Here is a 26,399-nt window from a genome sequence, read left to right on the forward strand (position 1 = left end):
CTTTACAAAATTGGTTAAGTTCCAAGTCCATAAATATAGATTTATTTTCTTTTAAAATGATCCAAGCAGGAATAATTACAAAGAACAAGAAAACGGATTATCTTGTGAACAACATTATTATAATAACAAAGTATTATATACTCAATATACAATATATGCTCAAAGGTTTTGTTCACTTATAGCTGAATATAAGCTACTTTAGACCCTTGTTTAGGTTCCCTGTATCTTTATTATAACTTTGTTTTTCTCCTTATTTGAACGGTTTGTTTTGTTTCATTTATTTGCAGTAACTTTAATGTGAATTTTATTACCATCTCTGTATTATTGATGAGATAATTGTTTTTGAAAATATATATATAAATATATAAATACATATAAATATATAAGCTACTTGCTTCGTCCTACATCCTTTTCGAACCAAAAAAAAAAAGAAGAGGAAGACTCATGGAGGAAAAAAAAAAAAAATAAATCTTGTACTGATCTTGATGCTATATTTTTACGTTTTGTCCTCCAATGTATGTTTACATGCATGTCTATGTGTTTATATGTGTATGTGTATGTGCGTATATGTGCATGTATGTATATGTGTGTATCTCTCTATATATATATATATATATATATATATATATATATATACATATGAGTGTTTGTATGTGTATATGTATATGTATATATTGTATGTATGTGCATGTGTATATATATGTATATGTATGTGTATGATTATATGCATGTATGTATGTATATGTATATGTGCAATATGTGTATGCGTGTGTATGCATATGTATATCAGAGTTTTCTTTTTTGTTTCTCTTATCTATTTTCTTTTTTCTTTAAGATGTTCGAAATAAATATAGGAGGTGTGATTATATAATCTTGTTCTGTACAACATGAGAATGACATCGTACCTTATTTGATCATGTTAATAAATGTTTATAATTTAATTTAAAAAAAAATCTTGGTAGCGGCCGATGGTTGCGGGGTCTACTCCATTGTTTCACCCCTTTCATTCGTTGTAATTGGTTTTTGTCCGCTAGGTGGTGCCATGGAGCTAGCTGTTAGCGTCAGAAGCTGCGAAAACTGCTTCCGGTGCGCCGGGGAAAGGGGCAGTAGTACTTCCGGTTTGTGAGGGGTCGATCAGGGGACTGGAGCCTTTAGTACTTTTAAAAACTCCAAACATGCTGTTACGAGTGAGTACTTCCAGCGGCTTCCCTGTTCTGTGTACCGGAGAACCACGAGGCGTGTTTCCCGGGGAGTGGCCCGGCTTGTTAGCCGCCGTGGAGCGAGTGGCGAGTGTCCGCCGGCAGCTGTTAGCCTGAGTGCTGCTGTTAGCCTTCATGCTGCTGTTAGCCTTCATGCTGCTGTTAGCCTTCATGTAGCTGTTAGCCTTCATGTAGCTGTTAGCCTTCATGCTGCTGTTAGCCTTCATGCTGCTGTTAGCCTTCATGCTGCTGTTAGCCTTCATGCTGCTGTTAGCCTTCATGCTGCTGTTAGCCTTCATGCTGCTGTTAGCCTTCATGTAGCTGTTAGCCTTCGTGCTGCTGTTAGCCTTCATGTTGCTGTTAGCCTTCGTGCTGCTGTTAGCCTTCATGTTGCTGTTAGCCTTCGTGTTGCTGTTAGCCTTCATGCTGCTGTTAGCCTTCATGCTGCTGTTAGCCTTCATGTTGCTGTTAGCCTTCATGCTGCTGTTAGCCTTCATGTAACCTGTGAACCTTCACCTCTGTCTCCGACGTTAAGGACAGGAGAGTGACTGCAGAGTGATCCTTCAGTCACACTACATGAGACTGGGATAATTAACACTTCGGCAATTTGACAAAAAAACATTCTTGTGATTTCTGCAGGGATTATGCCACATGATGATATTATCTCAAATAATCTGTTTTCAGTAATCAATGGTGCAAAAGTAAAAAAAACTATAAAATGAGAAAAATCTACAAATAAATATTTCAATTTATGTGTTGTTCTAATTACCTAAAAGTATGTTAGTGTTATTTGTTATATTAAAAATCAAGTAGTTCATCAGATAGATTGATCAGATAGTAAAGTGCAGTGTGCTGTGTGAAGCTCTGAGCCGAGCTGCAGGACTGACTGGGAGGGACCCAGTGGTGGAGCAGTTAGAGTGAGGGTTTGTGCTGTGAGAGCTCCGGTCTCCCAGGAGCCATTCAGAACCCAGTGGTGTTCGTCACAGCTGTGTTGCTGTGCGGCTCTGGTTCTGAGCTCCTGCTCTGCTGCACGCTTCCTGTTCTCCTCACGGTTTTCCCTCATTTCCTCGGGAAGCAGCCTGCTCCGTGTCCCAGACCTCCATCCTGCTTTCCCTCTGTCGTATTCCTCCTCAGTTCAGTGAACTAGACCTGCCGCTGAGCGTTCTGCATGCAGCACTGTTTCATCGGCTTCAGCACCCTGTAAAGTCTTGTTCTTTAGAAAGAGCTTCAGGAACTCTGTCTTATGTGTATTTGTCACTTTGTTAGATGTAAATCCAAAAGAGGATTTTACTCCTTTTTGGATCAATTTTACTTTCTCCTCTTTGTATTTTGCAATATAGGCTTAGGAAATACATGAACATCTCCAGCCTTTGAAGAAAGACCACGTCACGGGCTTTATTTTTACATGTTTGTATTGTGACTTTAATAGAAGTATGCTTCTGCATGTGGTTGTTTCCTTTCTGTTTCAGAGAGCGCTGCACTTTGGAGGCCTGACCCTGAAACTGGGCCGCTCTGTTCACCACAGTGCTGCATGGAGGAGTCCTCTGATCCCCATCGTGGTGGAGCAGACGGTGAGGACGCCGCCCGCCGTGCTGGCAGACTCCGCCCACCCAGAGCCTCGCTGAACGGACGGGCTGAAACTCGCCAACGCTGCCGGATCTTCTGTTTTCGATGCTCGGCGCTCCAGAGGCAGCTGGGATCAGCCCGTCCAGGATGACGAGCGCCGTCACGGTGGAGCAGTGGGCGCTCTGCTGGAGCACGTTGTGTCAGGGGGGGCAGCAGAGCTCAGAGAATCAGTGTCACCGAGACGACCGCAGAGCAGAAAACCCTCTGCTGTCCCTCTCAGGGGTCCCACACCTCAGCTTAGAAGCAGTGTTTCTGCAGCTCTGCTGGTGCTGGCTGAGGACCTGCTTCCTGGCTGTTGGGTTGAGGATGAACTTTGACCTTTTGCTCTAACATGAGGAGCGGTGCTGGGGGCCGCCATGCTCCCAGGCTCCTCCGGCAGCAATGCTCTTTGACCTTGACCGACTCGTTTCGTGACCTCTGTGTGACCTTCAGTGGTCGTCGTGTGGGCGGGTCTCCAGGGTGTGAAGTGACCTCAGTGACCTCTGACCTCAGTGTGTGGTTTCAGGGCCGAGGAGAGCGAGCCTACGACATCTACTCCCGCCTGCTCCGAGAGAGGATCATCTGCGTCATGGGTCCAGTGAGTACCCCTCCCGGGCCGAGCCTGGACCCGGATCCTCCTCCTGACCCCTGCCCCTGCTCCCGACCCCTACTCCTGACCCCTGCCCCTCCTCCTGACCCCTGCCCCTGCTCCCGACCCCTGCTCCCGACCCCTACTCCTGACCCCTGCTCCTCCTCCTGACCCCTGCCCCTGCTCCTGACCCCTACTCCTGACCCCTGCCCCTCCTCCTGACCCCTGCCCCTGCTCCTGACCCCTCCTCCTGACCCCTGCCCCTCCTCCTGACCCCTGCCCCTCCTCCTGACCCCTGCCCCTCCTCTTGCCCCTCCTCCTGACCCCTGCTCCTGCTGCTCCTGCAGATTGACGACTCGGTGTCCAGCCTGGTGATCGCCCAGCTGCTCTTCCTACAGTCAGAGAGCAACAACAAGCCCATCCACATGTACATCAACAGTCCCGGTAGGAGGACTTCACCCTGCTCTTTCTGGAACCGGCCCGGTACCCGGGTCTGACCCGGGACGGACCCGGGTCTGAGGCCGTGCCGTGCTGTGTGCAGGCGGCGTGGTGACGGCGGGGCTGGCCATCTACGACACCATGCAGTACATCCTCAACCCCATCTCCACCTGGTGCGTGGGCCAGGCGGCCAGCATGGGCAGCCTGCTGCTGGCCGCCGGCACCGCCGGCATGAGGCACTCGCTGCCCAACGCCCGCATCATGGTGCACCAGCCTTCGGGGGGCGCCAGGGTGAGCCCCGCCCTCCACGCCGCTCCGCCCTCCACGCCGCCCCGCCGGCCGACGCAGTGACCTCCGGCCTGTCTCTGCCCGTAGGGTCAAGCCACAGACATCGCCATCCAGGCCGAGGAGATCCTGAAGCTCAAGAGACAGATCAATAACATCTACTCCAAACACACAGGACAGCCGCTGGAGACCATCGGTACACACACACACACACACACACACACACACACACACACACACACACACACACACACACACACACAGAAAGATGTGTTATCAGGTTGATGTTTGGTGCCTTCATGGCGTCTCTCCAAAGCTCTCTGTCTGAGTTTATTCACCACCTAGACTGATGTTTCCAGACCAAAGACCGATGTCTCCAGACTGAAGACTGGGGCCCGACAGATTCATCGGCCGGCTGATATCGGCCGATATGAGCCCTTTTCCAATTAGTCATTATTGGCCGGGTTTTTGCCGATAGAACGCAGATAAATTCTTCATTTCTCATGAAACAGTAAATGGTGTGTGAAGTGTGGGGAGTCATGCAGAATAATGTCCTTGCACAGTTTGTCCACCAGAGGGAGCACTGACTCCTCTCATATGACGCTGAGCGCCCACATACTGCCAATCAAGCCGCTCCGCAGCCACACTGGAGCGCCCACCTGATGCGGTACGGCTGCGTCTCCGCACGCCGCCTTTTGACCAGACATGCGCTGAGCGCATTCGTGGGATTATGTTTCCATGACGATCTCCATGAAAACATGTTTGAACAGGCACTTTATACCGCTCCAGTTTACTGACCGCTCACGCCAATAACTTCAGCTACTGTTGCCCAAGAGTTCTCCTTCCTGCTGGTGTCTTTATAAACAGGATGACTGCTGTCAGAGAGGATTCTGGGCTCTTGTTCCTCCAGGATCAGTTTCTCTTCGTCAGCCATGCTGCTCTCCAGTTTAAAAACTTACACTACTCCTTTGTTTTGCGAAGCCAGAGCGTGTTCAGGCTTCAAAATAAAACACTCATCCATAAAAGTGTATATTTACGCTTTTATTTACATGTAAAAACATGTGTGACCGCTTCAATAGTAATCTATATAGATATCTATATAAATAATATGCCTAGGGAAAAAAAGGTCAACCTTTGTAGTCATTTGTTTTGATAAAACGGGTGTTGCTCTCTTTTGGTTTCGTGTTGCTGCTTTGACATGATGGGAAATGGACTCCGGCTCCGCTGTGCCTCCGGAAAAAATAGGCCTGGACCGAGGTTGTGCGGAGAGCGGTCCGCAGGACGACGGCGGGCGGACGCTCGGCGCAGCCCTCTGGCAGGCTGTGGGCGCTCTGCTGCCACTTCATTGACTTCAATGGGCGTGAAATTGCTGCGGAGTGCTGCGACCTGCACGGCGCAGCGGAGCGCCGCAGCAGGTGGGCGCTCGGCGTCAGTCCTCACTGCTGTTTAAGTAGGAGTAAACTACAACCAGGAAACATTGCAAACATTACTTTTGCCTCACCTAGAGGACGTGCATGTTTATTGTTGATGCCCCGTGTTCCCAGTGAATGATGAACGTGAGTACCATTCAGGTCCGTGTACTCAGCAGTGTGTTTTCTCTGTTTGCTGTGATCTGTGTGTGCTTTTCCGTGCCGGGCCGGGCCGGGCCGTGCCAGGCTGGGCCGTGCCGGGCCGTGCCGGACCGGGCCGTGTCGTGCCGGCCTTCCTCATTTGGGAGGATGATGTTTGTTCTTTCCTGCCGCTGTTAAGTTGTCCACGTGTCATTCAGCAGTTTGAATGAGTGTTTTTTTCCTGGATGATTAACCGATGGAGTGTCGGAGTTTCCACCGGCGGGAGCGCTTGTTTCTATCCCAGCGCGTTCCAGGCGGGCGGTGTTAGTCTATCTTTTCCGTAAATCCTCTAATAATGACCTGTACTCCATGAGAAACCCGTCTCCTTTAACGACCGGGTGTGTCTTTGAAGACAGCTCATAAAAGCCGCCTCCCAATATAAGCCTGTTTTTTTTTTGTCTTTTCTTTCTTTCTGTGAAGCGCTACGGCGCTGTACTGACAGTAGTCTGTGCTACAGCGCCAGTCCTCCTGGTGTGGCGACTGTGTGTAGTACACGCGTCCAGTAAAAACGGCGGAGACACAGAAAACATTAAAGGACCTGTATCCTGCTTCTTTAGCTCGTCCAAACCCTAGAAATGGCATTAACATGGTAATAGTTTATTTTTGGCGCTAAGGAAGTCATTTTGTGTGAAATAAAACATTTTATGGGGCTAATTCTGAAACCCAGAAGAGAAAACACTCAGTTTCACTGAAAATCCCCCTGTGGACTTTGACTAACAGCGGACTTCAACCAATCGGAGCTTCGTTAGCGTCTCTAAGGGTTAGCTTTAGCTCTTTAGCTCTAGCTTCTCTACACGCAAAGACACACGAAAACATCTTTTCCTGTTAGAAACTCACCAAGTGCAGACCCTCCAGACCCTTCAGACCCTCCAGACCCTCCAGACCCTTCAGACCCTCCAGACCCTCCAGACCCTTCAGACCCTCCAGACCCTTCAGACCCTCCAGACCCTTCAGACCCTTCAGACCCTTCAGACCCTTCAGACCCTTCAGACCCTCCAGACCCTCCAGACCCTTCAGACCCTTCAGACCCTCCAGACCCTCCAGACCCTCCAGACCCTTCAGACCCTCCAGACCCTCCAGACCCTCCAGACCCTCCAGACCCTTCAGACCCTCCAGACCCTCCAGACCCTCCAGACCCTCCAGACCCTCCAGACCCTTCAGACCCTCCAGACCCTCCAGACCCTCCAGACCCTTCAGACCCTTCAGACCCTTCAGACCCTCCAGACCCTTCAGACCCTTCAGACCCTCCAGACCCTTCAGACCCTCCAGACCCTTCAGACCCTCCAGACCCTCCAGACCCTCCAGACCCTTCAGACCCTTCAGACCCTCCAGACTCTTGCTCTTGCTTGACTGTTGCTTTCAGACGATGGTTAAAGTTTATCTCCATAATCAGAGTTAGAAAAAAGCAGCAACGCTGATTGCCGAGGGCCTGCGGGGGGGGGGGGGGGGCTCAGGGGAGGCATCTTCTCCGTGTGACGTGAACGTGGGAAACAGAGTGTTTTCACGGTGGGAGGGGCTGCCTCTCTGAGCAGCTCAAACACCAGGAAAGCTCAAACACACAGGCACGGAGGAAAAAAACGCTTTGGGGTGTTTTTGGTGAGAACATGACTATATAACAAGGTTAAAACATACAAAAAGTGAATTTTGCATGATACAGCCCCTTTAAAGGTGCTGTAGGCAGGATTCCGCATCTCCGCCATCTTGTTTAAAGGGGCACAGCGCAGTTTTAAATATTAAATTTTCAATTATTCACACCCAGACACGTTTTCACCTTTGCCTGATGGGCAGCAAGAGCTATTTTTGCAAGATCGCAGTCGCTCCTATTGTCCTGTGCAGGGCACTGAAGGCACAGCAATACGAGTGATTCGGGTACGAATCGCTCTGAGCCTCCCGCTGGCCTGGTAATCCTTCAGTTTCGATTTGTCCGCCATTACTCCGCCAGACGCTTAGCAGCAACAACTGAGCAGTACTGAGGATGGAGCTTCCAGAAAGTAAGAAAAGACCGGCTTCTAGCACTGCCTCAGCTCCACACAGACCCACCAGGCAGAAGAAACTTACATTTTACTGGAGCACTGCTAAAAGAGCGAGGAAGGAGTTCCCCTCTTCGCTGCACGTACATGGGCACAAGCCACAGACACGAGCTTTTCACTAAGCTACAGTTACGCCTGAGGCCTGCAGGGGTCGCTGTTTCGCATAAAACGAGCAAACTGTGCTGTGCTCCTTTAACCTTTTACCTTTAACCTTTTACCTAAGCAAGATGGCGATTTGAAACCCAGCACAGCCAATCCTGTCCTCTTTTCTCTGACATCACGCCCTTACACAAGTTAAGCCCCTCCCACAAGAACGTGCCTCGACCGATCACAGTTAGAGCCTCATGGACTCTTCTGATTGGTCAAAGATACCTGGAGCTGTGAGATTCCATTTCAGCTCAGAACAGAGACAGATGGAAACGCTGCGCCCTCGCGGTAGAGCAGTTATGCTACACTCCTAAAGGATTATCAATGCATACTAGAGGTCGACCAATAGTGGATTTTTAAAGTCCGATATAATAACGATAGTTTGGAGCACGAAAAAGCCGATAGCCGATTAATTGCCCCCCCCCCCCCCCCCCCCCCGAAAAAATTCAACACCATTGGAAATTAACACTCTCTGACTTCATTAGCACTACTCAACACTATCCAAATGTAAAAAAGATTGCAAAGAAAACTTAAAAATCAATATATTTCATTGAAACTTGTGTGTATTCAGTATCTATTAAAATTGACATGGATAATTTTGTTACACTTTAATATGAGGGGGTGACTTCACATTTTGTGAGTGATGATACTGTATGCCATTAAAAGTAACACTAGTTAAACACGGCATCTAGAGTGAAGGTGATTTTCTCATCCTCCCATAAGCTGAAACCTTTATCCTTAACTTATATCTTATATGCTCTAAACAGTTGTGTTCTTTATCACTACTAAAGAATGGTTTGTTTTTTTTAATTCGGCAATCTTTTTTGAAAGAATGAATTCGGAATTCATTTCCAAATATAGCCTATCTAACCCACTGCAGGAACAGGAAAGTTTCCAATAGCAAAGTCACTATAACCTCCATAATATCTGCGGGAAAAAAATCGAGGGGGGGGGGGGGCTGGTTTGTCTCAAACAGCAGAGAGCTCACAGAGACGCTTTCTTTCAGCGTGTTTTCAACGAGCTGCTAGCTGTTAGCTTAACAAGCATGTGTGGTTGTGTAAAACTGGGCTGTGGAAATGTCGCTGTTTATGCTAACATGATGCACGTTTATGCTTGTTGAACAGGTGGAACTTATTTCCTCCACAAAGGAGGTTATGTATGTTGACTTTCAACTTGTGAAGGTTTTAATACACTTACAGTGATGCTAATGGTCGTCTCCACGTCCCTCTCTCTCTCTGCTGCTGCTGTGCTGCTCGCTCCGTCTCTCTCTCTCTCCCTCCCTCCCCCTCCCTGCCCCATGCCGCTGTGTGTGCAGAGCAGAAAACACAGAAAAATTAGCACTGACTAGCAAAATCCTGCCTACAGCACCTTTAAACTCGATGTTGAGATTTTATTTTTTAATGGCAGAAACTACTCCAACGTGACAGCTGCAACAGCATCTCACTGTGTTGCTCTGCAGTAATATTAGTGTCGGACTATTTGTGACCATTATATATTCAAAATGCAACTCTGTCAAAGACAACATGTTTTTGAACTTGAAAATTCCTCTGTGTTGTAAAGTTGAACAAAAACTGAAGGACAAAATATTGTAAAACAGTAAAACATTCTGCCTGCAATTCATATTTTTGTTATTGCAAGTGGTGAGGGACCGGAACAGAAATTATTTGATTCATTAAATAATTTGTAAATTAGTCGGTTGATAAACCGGACATCGGAATTATTTTCTGTCAAATATCGGAATCAGCATCGGCCTCAGAAAAGCCGTATCAGTCGGGCCCTACTAAAGACTGATATCCAAAGACTAAAGACTGATATCCAAAGACCGACGTCTCCAGAGTAAAGACCGACGTCTCCAGACTAAAGACCGACGTCTCCAGACTAAAGACCGATGTCTCCAGAGTAAAGACCGACGTCTCCAGAGTAAAGACCGACGTCTCCAAACTAAAGACCGACGTCTCCAGAGTAAAGACCGACGTCTCCAGACTAAAGACCGACGTCTCCAGAGTAAAGACCGACGTCTCCAGAGTAAAGACCGACGTCTCCAGACTAAAGACCGACGTCTCCAAACTAAAGACCGATGTCTCCAGAGTAAAGACCGACGTCTCCAGACTAAAGACCGACGTCTCCAGACTAAAGACCGACGTCTCCAGACTAAAGACCGACGTCTCCAGACTAAAGACCGACGTCTCCAGACTAAAGACCGATGTCTCCACACTAAAGACCGATGTCTCCAGACTAAAGACCGACGTCTCCAAACTAAAGACCGACGTCTCCAGAGTAAAGACCGACGTCTCCAGAGTAAAGACCGACGTCTCCAGACTAAAGACCGACGTCTCCAAACTAAAGACCGATGTCTCCAGAGTAAAGACCGACGTCTCCAGACTAAAGACCGACGTCTCCAGACTAAAGACCGACGTCTCCAGACTAAAGACCGACGTCTCCAGACTAAAGACCGATGTCTCCACACTAAAGACCGATGTCTCCAGACTAAAGACCGACATCTCCAGAGTAAAGACCGATATCTAAGACTAAAGATCGACGTCTCCAGACTAAAGGTCGACGTCTCCAGACTGAAGACCGATGTCTCCAGAGTAAAGACCGACATCTCCAGAGTAAAGACCGACGTCTCCAAACTAAAGACCGACGTCTCCAGACTAAAGACCGATATCTAAAGACTGATATTTGAAGACTAAAGATCGATGTCTCCAGACTAAAGACCAACGTCTCCAGACTAAAGACCGACGTCTCCAAACTAAAGACCGACGTCTCCAGACTAAAGACCGATGTCTCCAGAGTAAAGACCGATATCTAAAGACTGATATTTGAAGACTAAAGATCGACGTCTCCAGACTAAAGACTGACGTCTCCAGACTAAAGACCAACGTCTCCAAACTAAAGACCGATGTCTCCAGAGTAAAGACCGACGTCTCCAGACTAAAGACCGACGTCTCCAGACTAAAGACCGATGTCTCCAGAGTAAAGACCGGTATCTAAAGACTGATATTTGAAGACTAAACACCGACGTCTCCAGACTAAAACCGAGTCTGTAGACTAAAGACCGACGTCTCCAGACTAAAGACCGACGTCTCCAGACTAAACGTCTCCAGACTAAAGACCGACGTCTCCAGACTAAAGACCGACGTCTCCAGACTAAAGATCGATGACTCCAGACTAGAGACTGATATCTGAAGACTAAAGACCGACGTCTCCAGACTAAACACCGACGTCTCCAGACTAAAGACCGATGTCTCCAGAGTAAAGACCGATATCTAAAGACTGATATTTGAAGACTAAACACCGACGTCTGTAGACTAAAACCGAGTCTGTAGACTAAAGACCGACGTCTCCAGACTAAAGACCGACGTCTCCAGACTAAACGTCTCCAGACTAAAGACCGACGTCTCCAGACTAAAGACCGACGTCTCCAGACTAAAGAGACCGACGTCTCCAGACTAAAGACCGACGTCTCCAGACTAAAGACCGACGTCTCCAGACTAAAGATCGATGACTCCAGACTAGAGACTGACGTCTCCAGACTAAAGACCGACGTCTCCAGACTAAAGATCGATGACTCCAGACTAGAGACTGACGTCTCCAGACTAAAGACCGACGTCTCCAGACTAAAGATCGATGACTCCAGACTAGAGACTGATATCTGAAGACTAAAGACCGACGTCTCCAGACTAAAGACCGACGTCTCCAGACTAAAGACCGACGTCTCCAGACTAAAGACCGACGTCTCCAGACTAAAGACCGACGTCTCCAGACTAAAGATCGATGACTCCAGACTAGAGACTGATATCTGAAGACTAAAGACCGACGTCTCCAGACTAAAGACCGACGTCTCCAGACTAAAGACCGACGTCTCCAGACTAAAGACCGACGTCTCCAGACTAAAGACCGACGTCTCCAGACTAAAGACTGACGTCTCCAGACTAAAGATCGATGACTCCAGACTAGAGACTGATATCTGCAGATTAAAGACTGATGTCTAAAGACTAAACACTGATATCTAAAGACTAAAGTCTCTGCACCCCCCCTCCCCAGAGAGTGTCATGGAGAGGGACCGCTACATGAGCCCCATGGAAGCTCAGGACTTTGGGCTGATCGACCGGGTCCTGGTCCACCCCCCCCAGGCAGGTCAGGACGAGCCGGAGCTGGTCCAGAAAGAACCGGCCGCCGCCAGCCCGCCTCCCCAGCCCGACTGTGCCCCAGCTGAGCAGGCGGCCCCCAGGACCAGCCCCCCCTCCTCCCACAAGCCTGAGCCATGAGAGGGAGGGGCTCTGTGTGTGTGTGTGTGTGTGTGTGTGTGTGTGTGTGTGTGTGTGTGTGTGTGTGTGAGAGAGAGAGAGAATCTCAGTAATAAACTGGTGAAATTTAAACCACTTCTCAGAGAATGTTTGTGTCCATCAGCTGTGTTCTCCTCTTCTCGGAGTGTTTTAATAAAGTGACCTTTATACAGAACTCTCCTCGCTTTGAATAAACTTTATTGAACACCGTTATTCGGCACGTCCCCAAACTGTCTCCATCAATAATGTCTTGGTCAACTTTATCTCCTTCAAACTGAGAAGGGACGACTCCGGTGGGCGGGGCTACCTCCTCAGTACCTCCGGGTTCCAGAGCCAACCGTGAGTTCCTCAGGATGCCAAACAAGCGTTCTGTATTTTATGTGTGGAAAAGAGCAGCAGCCAGGAGAAGAACCGTTTATCAGGAACCTGGAGGTGGAGAAGAACCAGGAGAAGAACCTGGAGGAGGAGGAGAACCAGGAGAAGAACCAGGAGGAGGAGAAGAACCAGGAGGAGGAGGAGAACCAGGAGAAGAACCAGGAGAAGAACCAGGAGAAGAACCTGGAGGAGGAGGAGGAGAACCAGGAGAAGAACCTGGAGGAGGAGGAGGAGAACCAGGAGAAGAACCTGAAAGTTTTACTGCTAGTTTTCTACGTAACATCCTTCAGAGATAATATCTATACTGTACTGAGAAAAATAAAGTGGTTTCATCACGGTACATTTTTGAGACGTTGTCAAAAAACTGGTCAGACTGAGTCTCTTCCGACTCCTCCGTCTGAAGAAAGAACAGAAACACTCCGGTTCATCCAAAGTCTATCAGCTTTATTCTTGATGAACTGCTTCAGAACACAGAGGGGAAAGAAACCAGACCGAGGACATGTGGACTCGGTCACATCAGCACGCAGCTCTTGGGGGACGTGGTCCAGCGCAGCCAGCCCAGCTTGTCCTCGCTGTAGGGGGGGTAGCGCAGGCCGTTGAGCCGCTCCAGCGCCCAGCCCCGCAGCATGCAGGCCCGCTGGTGGCTGAAGGTTTCGAAGCCCCAGCGTCCGTGGTACTTGCCCCAGCCGCTCGCCCCTGGACAGACAGAAGGCCATGTCAGTCTCTGATTGGCTGTCTCTCCCACAGACGGGCTCAGGTCGGCTCTGAGTGCTGCAAGGCGTTGAGCGTGGTAAACTGCGCTGTGTGATGTTCTGAGTCAGTGAACGAGTGTGTTCTTCCAGCCTCCTCAGTCCCAACCAGGAGCTGCAGAGCACTGCTATTTCCGTCCGCAGTTCGGACACTGTTCAGTTTCACTTTGTTGACTGGCAGATTCCCACTACGCTTACCAGAACTTTGAACAAACACGTCTGAAATGATATAGGAAGCAAAAGTGTGAAGTGCCTGAAGTGAATTCAGAGGTGAGCAAAATGTTTTTCTTCCTCACTGAGTCTGTTGCTGGACCCAGAAAACAAACGGTCACATTTTGTAGAGTTTAAATTTCCTACGTCCTCTGAAGGCATCGCTGTCAGCTGGCCCTGACTGAAACCCCACTGAGGTCCTGGAGGACTTCCAGAGACGTCCTCGGTCCTCACTCTGTGGTCCACCTCATCCACAGCGTCTGGACTGGGGTCGGGTCGGCTGCCTGAAGGTCAGGTCGTCTGGCAGCTCTCCATCAGTGTCCTCAAGGTGGAGGAGTGTTTGGATTCCGTGTCTCCAGCAAAGCCCCCCCCCCCCCCTCAGCCCTGCTCCCCCAGGCCTCCCAGAGGAACCACCCGGTCACAAAGACGGCCAAAGATCTCAGATCTGGGTCAACAGGTCAACGGCTCGGCGAGTCTGCTGGAACAGACAGCCGTCTTTCCTGATCTTCATGGACAAGTGTCTTCAGATGTTTGTTTCAGATGTGAGTGTGTTTGAGTCCGTGCAGAGTGTGTGAAACCCACCCACTCCTCCGAAGGGCAGGCCGGGCAGCGTCATGTGCACGATGCCGTCGTTGGAGCAGAAGCCTCCACTGCTGGTCTTCTCCAGGACCTGCCTGACCACCTGACACACAGAGAGGTTAGAGACCCGGGCAGAGCCCAGGGGCCCTGGAGAAGGTCTAGAGGTCAGAGGGCCCAGGGGCCCTGGAGAAGGCCTAGAGGTCAGAGGGCCCAGGGGCCCTGGAGAAGGCCTAGAGGTCAGAGGGCCCAGGGGCCCTGGAGAAGGTCTAGAGGTCAGAGGGCCCAGGGGCCCTGGAGAAGGTCTAGAGGTCAGAGGGCCCAGGGGCCCTGGAGAAGGCCTAGAGGTCAGAGGGCCCAGGGGCCCTGGAGAAGGTCTAGAGGTCAGAGGGCCCAGGGGCCCTGGAGAAGGCCTAGAGGTCAGAGGGCCCAGGGGCCCTGGAGAAGGTCTAGAGGTCAGAGGGCCCAGGGGCCCTGGAGAAGGCCTAGAGGTCAGAGGGCCCAGGGGCCCTGGAGAAGGCCTAGAGGTCAGAGGGCCCAGGGGCCCTGGAGAAGGTCTAGAGGTCAGAGGGCCCAGGGGCCCTGGAGAAGGCCGTGACTTACCGAGGAGCTGTCGGAGAAGACGTAGAGGGCCAGCGGCTTGTCGTGGCGGTTGATGAAGTCGATGCCCTCCGTCACAGACTCCACGGTGACGATGGGCAGAATGGGCCCAAAGATCTCCTCCTTCATCAGAGCGTCGTCCTCGGCCACGTCCACCACCACCGTGGGAGCTGAGCAGACAGGACACTCGTCACACACTTCACTCCTGACCAGCTTCGGTCGGCGCCGTCTCTCGGTCCCGGGCCTCAGGCCCCCCCGTCCACATGTCCTTCTTCCAACACACCCGGCTGAAATGATCTGCTGGTCAACAAGCTCTGCAGGATGTGCTGGAGGACGGGAAACCTCCACAGCCTGCTGGACACACGTCCTCATTTCACCGCTGGCTGTCGAGATGGTGTCCAGAAAACAGTGTGGGCCACACCGACAACTGGAGCAGGGAAACCAGTCTGGTGAGGAGGGTCGGCATCCGTCACACGTTGGAAAGACTGCTATGTCATTAAAAATATTTTCACTTAAAATAATAAATTTACTATGAAAATAATTCAAATCCTTCCCATTAGTGGCCATCACTCCCTTTAAACAACCTGTCTTCTTCATCAGTCATGTCTTCCTCAAGCTTATTTCCTTCAAACTGAGAGGCTGGAGTCAGGACAGCTTCAGTGGGCGGGGCTGGGCCATCACCACTTCCTGGTTCCAGAGCCAATGGTGCGTCAGGCTCCAGGGTTGCCAGGCAAGCAGCACAACATTCTGGACTTTATGGCTGCGCCGCCGGTGTGTGGGCTCAAAGTAACGCCATCTATATTTGGTATTCGTAAATCAAGTTTTGCCATGTTATAAAAAAATCTGCACAAAAATTAAACTTTGTGGACGTGTAGAGAGGGATCTGCAAGACTGCAAAAAACATTTGCATTTCTGAAAAGAAACAAGTTCTCTGCAAACGTCCTGTTTTGAGATGCGAAGCTTGAAAACGAAGCTTGTGTGCAAGCCTCTGAAGTTGCAGTTGCTAAACTTGCCATGGTCTTGACTCTCATAGCTGATTGGACAGTGGCAAATGTGACTGTCCAGTCAGGGAGCAGGTGGCTTCTGTCCTCCCGCCCCTCTGCAGACTCATGGGGGGAGGAGAGTTTGACGCAATATGGTGCAATGTGGCAGTGCACCTTTAAAGGTCCTGTGCTGCCCTACTCAACATCGGTCTGGCCTCCAACCTCTGGGTCTGGTTCTGCAGGAAGTCCCCTCTGGGTCTGGTTCTAGAAAGTCTCCTCTGGGTCTGGTTCTGCAGGGTTCTCCTCTGGGTCTGGTTCTGCAGGAAGTCTCCTCTGGGTCTGGTTCTAGAAAGTCTCCTCTGGGTCTGGTTCTGCAGGGTTCTCCTCTGGGTCTGGTTCTAGGAAGTCTCCTCTGGGTCTGGTTCTGCAGGAAGTCTCCTCTGAGTCGGGTTCTGCAGGAAGTCTCCTCTGAGTCTGGTTCTAGGAAGTCTCCTCTGGGTCTGGTTCTGCAGGTAGTCTCCTCTGGGTCTGGTTCTAGGAAGTCTCCTCTGAGTCTGGTTCTAGGAAGTCTCCTCTGAGTCTGGTTCTGCAGGAAGTCTCCTCTGAGTCTGGTTCTAGGAAGTCTCCTCTGAGTCTGGTTCTGCAGGAAGTCTCCTCTGAGTCTGGTTCTAGGAAGTCTCCTCTGGGTCTGGTTCTGCAGGTAGTCTCCTCTGGGTCTGGTTCTAGGAAGTCTCCTCTGAGTCTGGTTCTAGGAAGTCTCCTCTGAGTCTGGTTCTGCAGGAAGTCTCCTCTGAGTCTGGTTCTAGGAAGTCTCCTCTGGGTCTGGTTCTGCAGGTAGTCTCCTCTGGGTCTGGTTCTAGAAAGTCTCCTCTGGGTCTGGTTCTAAGAAGTCTCCTCTGAGTCTGGTTCTGCAGGAAGTCTCCTCTGAGTCTGGTTCTAGGAAGTCTCCTCTGGGTCTGGTTCTGCAGGTAGTCTCCTCTGGGTCTGGTTCTAGGAAGTCTCCTCTGAGTCTGGTTCTAGGAAGTCTCCTCTGAGTCTGGTTCTGCAGGAAGTCTCCTCTGAGTCTGGTTCTAGGAAGTCTCCTCTGAGTCTGGTTCTGCAGGAAGTCTCCTCTGAGTCTGGTTCTAGGAAGTCTCCTCTGGGTCTGGTTCTGCAGGTAGTCTCCTCTGGGTCTGGTTCTAGGAAGTCTCCTCTGAGTCTGGTTCTGCAGGTAGTCTCCTCTGAGTCTGGTTCTAGAAAGTCTCCTCTGGGTCTGGTTCTAAGAAGTCTCCTCTGAGTCTGGTTCTGCAGGAAGTCTCCTCTGAGTCTGGTTCTAGGAAGTCTCCTCTGGGTCTGGTTCTGCAGGTAGTCTCCTCTGGGTCTGGTTCTAGGAAGTCTCCTCTGGGTCTGGTTCTAGAAAGTCTCCTCTGGGTCTGGTTCTAGGAAGTCTCCTCTGGGTCTGGTTCTAGGAAGTCTCCTCTGGGTCTGGTTCTAGGAAGTCTCCTCTGGGTCTGGTTCTAGGAAGTCTCCTCTGGGTCTGGTTCTGCAGGTTTCTTGCAGGAACTGAAGGGAACTTCAGAATGAGGCCACCTGTCAGAGCATCAGTGTGTTCTGAGCTGCTGGACCGTCTCTCTGTGTTCGAGACCATGTGGACCAGGTCTCGGTCCCGGCGGTTCTGCGGCGGACACTGGAAGGTCGCGGCTGTCCTTCAGTTTCTGCCTCATCTCACTAATTCTGGGCTGCGGCTGGCTGACTGCCAGAGGACACCCGGAGACAAACAGAGAACATGGACCAGAGAACCGTCTGTCCCACCGATGTACTTGTCCTCCGGGTCGCTCTCTCCTCCAATCACGACCTTCCCGCTGGTTTTCTCCAGCAGCTCGGTGAGACGTGTGCAGTGGCGAGGGGACACGATGCGGGACAGGTGGGGACTCTTCTGGGGCTCCTGGCTGTAGAACTCCTGCAGGGTGTCCCTCAGCGCCGGCAGCAGGGCGTCCCTGGTGGCGGCCGAGCACAGCACGAAGTCCGGGGCCACGCAGCTCTGGCCCGCATTGAAGAACTTGGACCAGGCCAGGCGCCGCGCCGCCGCCGCCACGTCCACCTGGTCGTGGATGAAGCAGGGACACTTCCCCCCCAGCTCCAGGGTCACCGGGGTCAGGTGGACGGCGGCCGCCTGCAGGACGAGGCGAGCTACAGCCTGAGAGCCTGGAGGAGGAACAACCGTGAGGAGGACAGCGGAGACAGGACCACAAGAAGACCGCTGGACCAGAAACAGTGGGGGGTGGAGACGGCGCTGACGGACATCTGAAGCAGACTTCTGTTTAATGTTTTATGTCAAAGTGAAAGAGGGAGAGTGAGGGACACAGGGGACAGCAGAATGGAAGAACACTCACTTCAAACTCCTTCTTCTAAAATGTCTACTTGTTCAGGTTTAGTGAAAAGATTTCTAAATAACATGCTGACCTTTGTTTGTACAAACAGAAAGGAGACATCTGCAGCTGGGATTAATCAAACAACATTAAGCCTTCAGTTTATGATCTGTGCTTATTTGAAAGCTGCATGAAAAAATTATTTCTTCAAATTAATAATAACACTCAGGTATGAATATTTTAGAAAAAGAACCAGTGAGACGGAGAGAAAAAGTGTTTACTTCTATACTTGTATGACTACACGTCCACACGTCTGTAACTGCACTCCAGAGCCGGGTGTGGTGAACCAGACTCCAGTCGCACCTGTGTAGAAGATGTGGTCGAAGGGAATGGTGAGAAGAGCGCTGGTCTCCTCGGCGCCACCGCTCACCACAGCGTAGCAGTCCTGCGGACAACAGCCGGCGCTCAGAGGGCGGTTCAGTCCGACCCCGGCGCTGCAGAGGGGCGCCGGGCTACAGCCGAGCACTGCACTGCGGTAGCTTTAGGACAAAATGCTCCAGACTACCGCGGGATCCGTGACAGGAGCTAGCAACGTGACTCACCACAACTATGCAAACAATATGAGTGAGAAGGCCAAGCGGCGAGGCGAGCCTACCTGGTGGAGGTATCTGGGCAGCAGCTCTGCGATCAGACCGTCGGTGGCGGCGCTGATCTCTGAAGGCTTGAGGATCACACAGTTTCCTTCAAACACAAAGCAGCAGGAGCAGCGTCAGGACCAGACTGGACCAGACTGCAGAGACCAGGGTCCTGGTTGGTCCAGACTGCAGCGGAGACCAGGGTCCTGGTTGGTCCAGATGACCAGGAACCACATCACTGCCAGTACTGGCACTGGGCAGCTGGAGTTCTGACCAGGACTGGCGGAGACGGCGATAGACTCTGAGGAGTGTAGAGCGGCCACTCAGTGGCGTCCTGTGGGGACGAGTGCCCCTGACTGTGAGACGCTCTGGGGGTCTGGACATTGAGGAGCTGTCTATGGCGCCTGGCCTGCTGCATCAGGCTGTTTTCTGCTGGGAGAATTTTTCTGTTAGAATAAATGTCGACATCTGGGTTCAGTCTGTCTGGCAACCAGCAGTGCTGTCACAGATTACTTGAAAAGGTAATCCAATTACTGATTACTCATCAAAAAGGTAGTTACTTTACTGATTACTTCGATACCAAAGTACCTAAGTTACTTTAAAAGTAACTTAGGTACTTTTTACCGATTTCCTCCCTTTGCTGCCTCAACATAAGAATGACAACCGGTTGTTTGAATAATACTCTATTGAAGGTGCAGCAATAGTGGAACAAACGTGCTGTTGCACCATTGTTCCTGAAGGTGGCGCTCTAAGATTAGACAGGTGGCTGAAGCCAGCCTGTTGGTGTTGTGTTCAGGACTGCTGGAGAGAGCTGAGAGGAGAGTTTTGGCGTGGGTTACAGCTGCAGCAGTAGCCCTGTGTTGTTGATGGTCTGCTTGGCCTCAGTAAAATAAAAAATCCGTTTGGGACGACCCGGGGACGTCTGGGGCTTCGTGGATCGCAGAACGTTACAATATATTATGAGGAAATAACAAAATAGTAACGCACAGTCACTTAGGAAACTACCTTTAATCAGATTACTGGTTTGGAAAGATGAACGCGTTAGATTGCTCGTTACTGAAAGAAAGTAATCAGATTAAAATAACGCGTTAATTAGTAGCGCGTTAGTGACAACACAGGTAACCACCCCCGCTGATAGGAGTATATCCGCCCGTCACCTAGTAGAGCATCCAGCAGAGTGACCGTGGAGCTCTGAGCCCTCTTTGCGCCTCTCTCCAGTCCGGACGACACACTCTGCCCCGACCCTGTTCAGGCGCTGCGCGTTGGTCCGCGTGACGTAAAAATCGTCATGAATTCCTGCCCGCCAGGGTCCAGCGGACCGATCCGCGGACGTCCGCACAGCAGCCACATTTTGTGGCCGTCGCGGCGGTGTACGCATTCGCCAGAGCGCCACAGCAAACAGAACATGGCGGTGAAAGTGACGGAAGACGGCGCTCCAGCCCGATGGCTCCACTCAGAGACACCGAGAGAGAAAAACTGGTGGAAAGAGAGAGAGAGACTCTGTCTGGAGGGAGAAGGTCTGCTGACAGAAGTATCTAATCGCTCCGGCGCCGCCCCGCGATTCAGAAACAGGAAAAAAAGGCTCAATAAACTTCAATACTTAATGATAATGTACTGACAGTGTGTGTGCCTCATTTCCTATAAACACTCTGTAACAAAGGAGCAGATAAACAGTCTGTAGTGCCGGAAAAGCCTCTGGAGGATGCCTGGATCAGCGCGCCTGCATGGAACGCTCTGAGCCCAGAATGCAGCATGGGAGAAAGTGCGTCCGCATCTTTGGTGCGGAGGCTCCAAAGCGAAGCATGGACCAGCCTTTACCGTCGCTCCAGACACCAAACTTCTGTCAGCTGCACTAAAATCCCTCCCTGCTGAGGCTGACCTCCGACTCAGACTCTTCCTGTATGCAGACGATGTGTTCCTCTGTGGATCAGACCCAGTGACCAGCGTAGGCTAACCTCGGATCTACTCAGTAAGTGTGGCTCACTCCAGATATAAAGAGAATGTTATCCCATAAACCCATCTGCTTTATCAATCAATCTGACATTCCTTCAAATGGCGTGTCTGGCTTCAGGTATTTCCAGACTAATGTTCGCCGTACTGTCGCCTCTCTTTCTGCTGATCGTCTCTCCGGCTCGCCCACCTCAAGGCCTGTTTGTAGACGTGGAACTGTTTGTCTTTGTCATTAATAGAATTAATCAGGAATTCATTTCCTTTCTCATTTTAGCTCACTTCAAATGGCTGAATACATTTGTCCACAGATGCCCAAACCATGCTAAAGAGACAGATTAGAGGCAATGTTTGATGACTTCTAAAAAGGAGAGTTTCAACAAACAGGTTATCGAACTGACATCAACTCTGCCGACGTGGCCTGACACGGAGGTTTACATGCAGCTTCACCAGGTGAGAGAGGAAATAAAGCAGCGGAGGGGTCACTGATGGGAGGAAGACGGTTTGTGTAAAAGCAACAAAACACTCAACACCGAATCGTGAAGGATGCATGAAGTCAGCTGGACCGGAGAGCAAACAGGAAGTTCTGGGATCTCTCTGACCACGAAGCCCTCAGTCTGATGAGGAGCAGGAAACAACACAGTGAACCTCCCTTTGACCTGCGGCCAGGCACAGCTGCGAGCACGTGACGCGCACAACCACACACACTTACAGCCAGAACCAGGAACCGCCGCCGTGCTCTCACAGGCGCGGGCGGTCTGGACGGTTCACCCTCTCACCCCACACACCCTCCTACCCGTGAAGACGCACCTGCAGCGATGGCCGCCACCAGCGGCAGCAGCAGCAGCTGCAGCGGGTAGTTCCAGGGCCCCACCACCAGGACCAGCCCCACCGGCTCCCTCCGCACGAAGCAGTCGTCCAGCTTGGTGGCCTGAAACAGGACCAGGGTCATCAGCAGGACGGGCGCGCGCGTGTGTGTGTGTGTGTGTGTGTCTTCAGTGAGGCAGTGTGTGAGCCACATGTCCCCCGTCCCCCCCAGGTCACTCACCAGGTTTTTGTCGACGTACTGCGGCTTCATCCAGCTGGACAGGTTGGACAGGGCGTGGTGCAGCTCGGTGGACACCATCTCAATCTCAGCAAGGACGGACTCGAACTTGGGCTGCAGTGAGAAGACAGACGGGAGGACTCAGAGGGACAGAGGGACAGAGGGACAGCAGGGACAGAGGGACAGCAGGGACAGAGGGACAGCAGGGACAGCAGAAAAGAGGGACAGCAGGACAGAGGGACAGCAGGACAGAGGGAGGGCGACCCCTGACCCCCACAGGGCGAGCCCTGCTCTGACCCCGGGGTCAGGTCAGGTGTGGACTCACCCTGCGGAGGTCGGAGTGCAGCGCCGTCAGGATGGCTTCCTCGTTGTCCTTGAGCAAGGCCACGAGCTGCAGCAGCTGCGACCGGCGGAACTGTTCTGGAACCGTGAGGCCGGACCGGAACGCCGCCCGCAGCCGGGTCACCACCTGCACCTGGGCCTCCATCCTGTCAGCTGCAACCACAGGACCACCAGAGTCCAGTCAGAACCACCAGAGTCCAGTCAGAACCACCAGAGTCCAGTCAGAACCACAGGACCACCAGAGTCCAGTCAGAACCACCAGAGTCCAGTCAGAACCACCAGAGTCCAGTCAGAACCACCAGAGTACAGTCAGAACCACGGGACCACCAGAGTCCAGTCAGAACCACCAGAGTCCAGTCAGAACCACCAGAGTCCAGTCAGAACCACGGGACCACCAGAGTCCAGTCAGAACCACCAGAGTCCAGTCAGAACCACGGGACCACCAGAGTCCAGTCAGAACCACCAGAGTCCAGTCAGAACCACCAGAGTCCAGTCAGAACCACGGGACCACCAGAGTCCAGTCAGAACCACGGGACCACCACAGTCCAGTCAGAACCACCAGGACCACCAGAGTCCAGTCAGAACCACGGGACCACCACAGTCCAGTCAGAACCACCAGAGTCCAGTCAGAACCACCAGAGTCCAATCAGAACCACAGAACCGCCAGGACCACCAGAGTCCAGTAAGAACCACAGGGACAGACCTGGGTCCACTTCTGGTCCACTCTGTTCGTCATCTTTCAGACGACTGGGTTTGTACGATGTTTTGTCCAATAAGTCTGATTATGGTCCGAGGCCTCTGCTCAGGACCAGGACCAGGACCAGGACCAGGACCTCCACAGTGACCCTCTGCTCTGAGCGGGTTCTGCTGAGGGTCAGCAGCAGACCTGAGGTCTGGGGTCTGAGTCTGGACCATGTGCAGGACGTCCCGGGTTCTCCGGGCGGTTCCTCTCTGAACGTGTGTCTGCATGATGAGGGTCCGAGGACCTGATCGGACCGGTTCCTGCTGAGACTGAGACGCAGGACCAGAAAGTCTGGTCCACATGACTCAGCAGCCAGACCGGCGTCCCCGCCCTGCTTCAGGTCCTCCTCCAGAGACACCCGCCCCAGACCAGGACCCAGAGACAGGATCCACACCTGAGCACGGACCGGGAGAGCTCAGCAGGAGGCACACAACACACACACCTGGACACACAACACACACACCTGGACACACAACACACACACCTGGACACACAACAACACACCAGACAACACAACACACACACCTGGACACACAACACACACACCTGGACACACAACACACACACCTGGACACACAACAACACACCAGGACACACAACAACACACACCAGACAACACAACACACACACCAGGACACACAACAACACACCAGGACACACAACACACACACCAGGACACACAACACACACACCAGGACACACAACACACACACCTGGACACACAACACACACACCTGGACACACAACACACACACCTGGACACACAACAACACACACCAGACAACACAACACACACCTGGACACACAACACACACACCTGGACACACAACACACACACCTGGACACACAACACACACACCAGGACACACAACACACACACCAGGACACACAACAACACACACCAGACAACACAACACACACCTGGACACACAACAACACACCAGGACACACAACACACACACACCAGGACACACAACACACACACCAGGACACACAACACACACACCTGGACACACAACACACACACACCAGACAACACAACACACACACCAGGACACACAACAACACACCAGGACACACAACACACACACCAGGACACACAACAACACACCAGGACACACAACACACACACCAGGACACACAACACACACACCTGGACACACAACACACACACCTGGACACACAACACACACACCAGGACACACAACAACACACCAGGACACACAACACACACACCTGGACACACAACACACACACCAGGACACACAACAACACACCAGGACACACAACACACACACCAGACAACACAACTACACACACCAGACAACACAACTACACACACACAAGACAACACAACTACACACACACCAGACAACACAACAACACACACCAGGACACACAACAACACACACCAGACAACACAACTACACACACACAAGACAACACAACTACACACACCAGGACACACAACAACACACACCAGACAACACAACTGCACACACCAGACAACACAACTACACACACCAGACAACACAACTACACACACACCAGACAACACAACTACACACACCAGGACACACAACTACACACACACCAGACAACACAACTACACACACCAGGACACACAACTACACACACACCAGACAACACAACACACACACACCAGACAACACAACAACAACACACACCAGACAACACAACTACACACCAGACAACACAACTACACACACACCAAACAACACAACTACACACACACCAAACAACACAACTACACACACACCAGACAACACAACTACACACACACCAGACAACACAACACACACACACCAGACAACACAACACACACCAGAATGGTAAACCTTCTACACTTCTACAGAGCTTCTCCTCTGCACTGGCAGAGCCCAAAGCGCTTTACAGGCATTGTCACATTCACCCATTCACACTCACATTCACACACCGGTGGAGGCGGCCGCCGTGCAAGGAGCTCAGTCCGTCCACTGGGGGCAATTTGGGGTTCAGTGTCTTGCCCAAGGACACTTCGACATGCAGAGACAGGAATCGAACTAACGTGATTGTCAGACGACTGCTCTCCCCACTGACCCACAGCCGCCCCACAACAATAACACAACAATACACACCAGACAACACAACAATACACACCAAATGTCCCCTAAAGACAGGCTCAGCAGGGACAGGGGACGACTTGACATGTCTGAGTCGGACTGTCCACTGTCCCACGGCAGTGAACGCAGCACGAGGAAGCAGAACACACTGATTTGTGTGGAGAGCTGAGATTCACCCCCCCCCCCCCCAAAAAAAACAAAAAAAAAACAAAACAAAACACACACACACACACGACGAACGTTTACCGGGTCAGTCGGCACGAGTCCAATCAGAATCCCCAGCAGCTTCTAACACACTTCACACACGCTTCGCAAACACTTCGCACACACACTTCGAGCACACACTCACACACACACACACACACACACTTCCCTCTTTGCTCCTTCAGGACGGAAACTAACAGACGTCGTTTCGATCGTGCAAACAATGCAGAGAGGCGTGGTGTGTGTGTGTGTGTGTGTGTGTGTGTGTGTGTGTGTGTGTGTGTGTGTGTGTGTGTGTGTGTGTGTGTGTGTGTGTGTGTGTGTTCTCGTATTTCTATCCTTGTTGGGGCCAAATGTCCCCACAAGGATAGCAAAACGTGGAACGACGTGCCTTGTGGGGACCTTTTTCCGGTCCTAAGTAGGAGAAACAGTGTTTTCTTGACCATGTTGTTGTTACTGAAAAAAGTAAAAGTGCAAAAACATTTCTTTAGGGTTAGGCTTTGTTGTGGTGTGGGTTAGGGTTAGGGTAAGGGTCAGGGTTAGGGGCTAGACATGAATGGGAGTCAATGGACGGTCCCCACAAGGATAGAAATACGAGACTGTGCGTGTGTGCGTGCGTGCGTGTCCTCGCGGAGCCGTCGTTCTGGTCCGTCCTGTCTCTCCTCCCTCTCACTCGCAGTGAGGCATGCTGGGAAATGTAGGAGTTTCCCCACTCGTTGCATAAGCAGACACGCGCAGCAGGGAGAACATGCAAACTCCGTGAGCAGCTCATCTCAGCTCGTGGGTCCCGAGTCTGAAAATGATGAAGCCCTCCCAGCTCACTGGACTCACTGCACATTTCAGAAACGTAGATTTTTCAAAATAAAAGAAGAGAATGATGTTTCCTCCAGCGAGTCGCCAGACGGCTCCGGGTTTTCTGACCACCGCAAGGTTCAGGTCCACAACACTCCTGACATTCAGCATTCACCTGGTTCTGCAGAGTCTCCTCTGGGTCTGGTTCTGCAGGAAGTCTCCTCTGGGTCTGGTTCTGCAGGAAGTTTCCTCTGGGTCTGGTTCTAGAAAGTCTCCTCTGGGTCTGGTTCTGCAGGAAGTTTCCTCTGGGTCTGGTTCTGCAAGAAGTCTCCTCTGGGTCTGGTTCTAGAAAGTCTCCTCTGGGTCTGGTTCTGCAGGAAGTTTCCTCTGGGTCTGGTTCTGCAGAGTCTCCTCTGGGTCTGGTTCTGCAGGAAGTCTCCTCTGGGTCTGGTTCTAGAAAGTCTCCTCTGGGTCTGGTTCTGCAGAGTCTCCTCTGGGTCTGGTTCTGCAGGAAGTTTCCTCTGGGTCTGGTTCTG

At 51.4% G+C, this 26,399-nt stretch overlaps 2 protein-coding genes across 2 annotated transcripts; one reads left to right on the forward strand and one right to left on the reverse strand.

The window, feature by feature from the left end:
• The first annotated feature begins 1,098 nt into the window (after window positions 1–1,098).
• clpp (caseinolytic mitochondrial matrix peptidase proteolytic subunit) lies at window positions 1,099–12,367 on the forward strand. Its single transcript, XM_030089926.1, has 7 exons — window positions 1,099–1,187; window positions 2,669–2,770; window positions 3,331–3,402; window positions 3,741–3,837; window positions 3,935–4,122; window positions 4,207–4,312; window positions 11,951–12,367. Exons 1-7 carry the CDS (start codon window positions 1,176–1,178, stop codon window positions 12,172–12,174), a joined length of 801 nt encoding a protein of 266 aa, XP_029945786.1. The 5' UTR covers window positions 1,099–1,175; the 3' UTR covers window positions 12,175–12,367.
• Window positions 12,368–12,994: 627 nt separating this feature from the next.
• Window positions 12,995–25,287, reverse strand: aldh3b1 (aldehyde dehydrogenase 3 family, member B1). Its single transcript, XM_030089925.1, has 10 exons — window positions 25,114–25,287; window positions 21,986–22,155; window positions 21,664–21,774; window positions 21,426–21,546; window positions 18,689–18,774; window positions 18,397–18,478; window positions 17,477–17,869; window positions 14,706–14,872; window positions 14,109–14,208; window positions 12,995–13,263 (listed from the first exon to the last, which is right to left on the reverse strand). The coding sequence occupies exons 2-10, from the start codon at window positions 22,145–22,147 to the stop codon at window positions 13,079–13,081; spliced, it is 1,407 nt and encodes a 468-aa protein (XP_029945785.1). The 5' UTR covers window positions 22,148–22,155; window positions 25,114–25,287; the 3' UTR covers window positions 12,995–13,078.
• Between the last annotated feature and the right edge of the window lie 1,112 nt (window positions 25,288–26,399).

The sequence above is a fragment of the Salarias fasciatus genome, chromosome 4, assembly GCF_902148845.1.
Source record: "Salarias fasciatus chromosome 4, fSalaFa1.1, whole genome shotgun sequence".
Lineage (NCBI taxonomy): Eukaryota > Metazoa > Chordata > Actinopteri > Blenniiformes > Blenniidae > Salarias > Salarias fasciatus.

Bases quoted from the DNA above. Each gene is read 5' to 3' on its own strand.
- aldh3b1 (XM_030089925.1), bottom strand. From the start codon at position 22,147: ATGGAGGCCCAGGTGCAGGTGGTGACCCGGCTGCGGGCGGCGTTCCGG. The intron at 18,775-21,425 runs GTGCGTCTTCAC...TTGTGTTTGAAG, and splicing joins GGTGGCGGCCATCGCTGCAG to GAAACTGTGTGATCCTCAAG. The intron at 18,479-18,688 runs GTAGGCTCGCCT...TGTTGTCCGCAG, and splicing joins TGCCCAGATACCTCCACCAG to GACTGCTACGCTGTGGTGAG.
- clpp (XM_030089926.1), top strand. The intron at 3,838-3,934 runs GTAGGAGGACTT...TGCTGTGTGCAG, and splicing joins CATGTACATCAACAGTCCCG to GCGGCGTGGTGACGGCGGGG. The intron at 4,313-11,950 runs GTACACACACAC...CCCCCTCCCCAG, and splicing joins ACAGCCGCTGGAGACCATCG to AGAGTGTCATGGAGAGGGAC.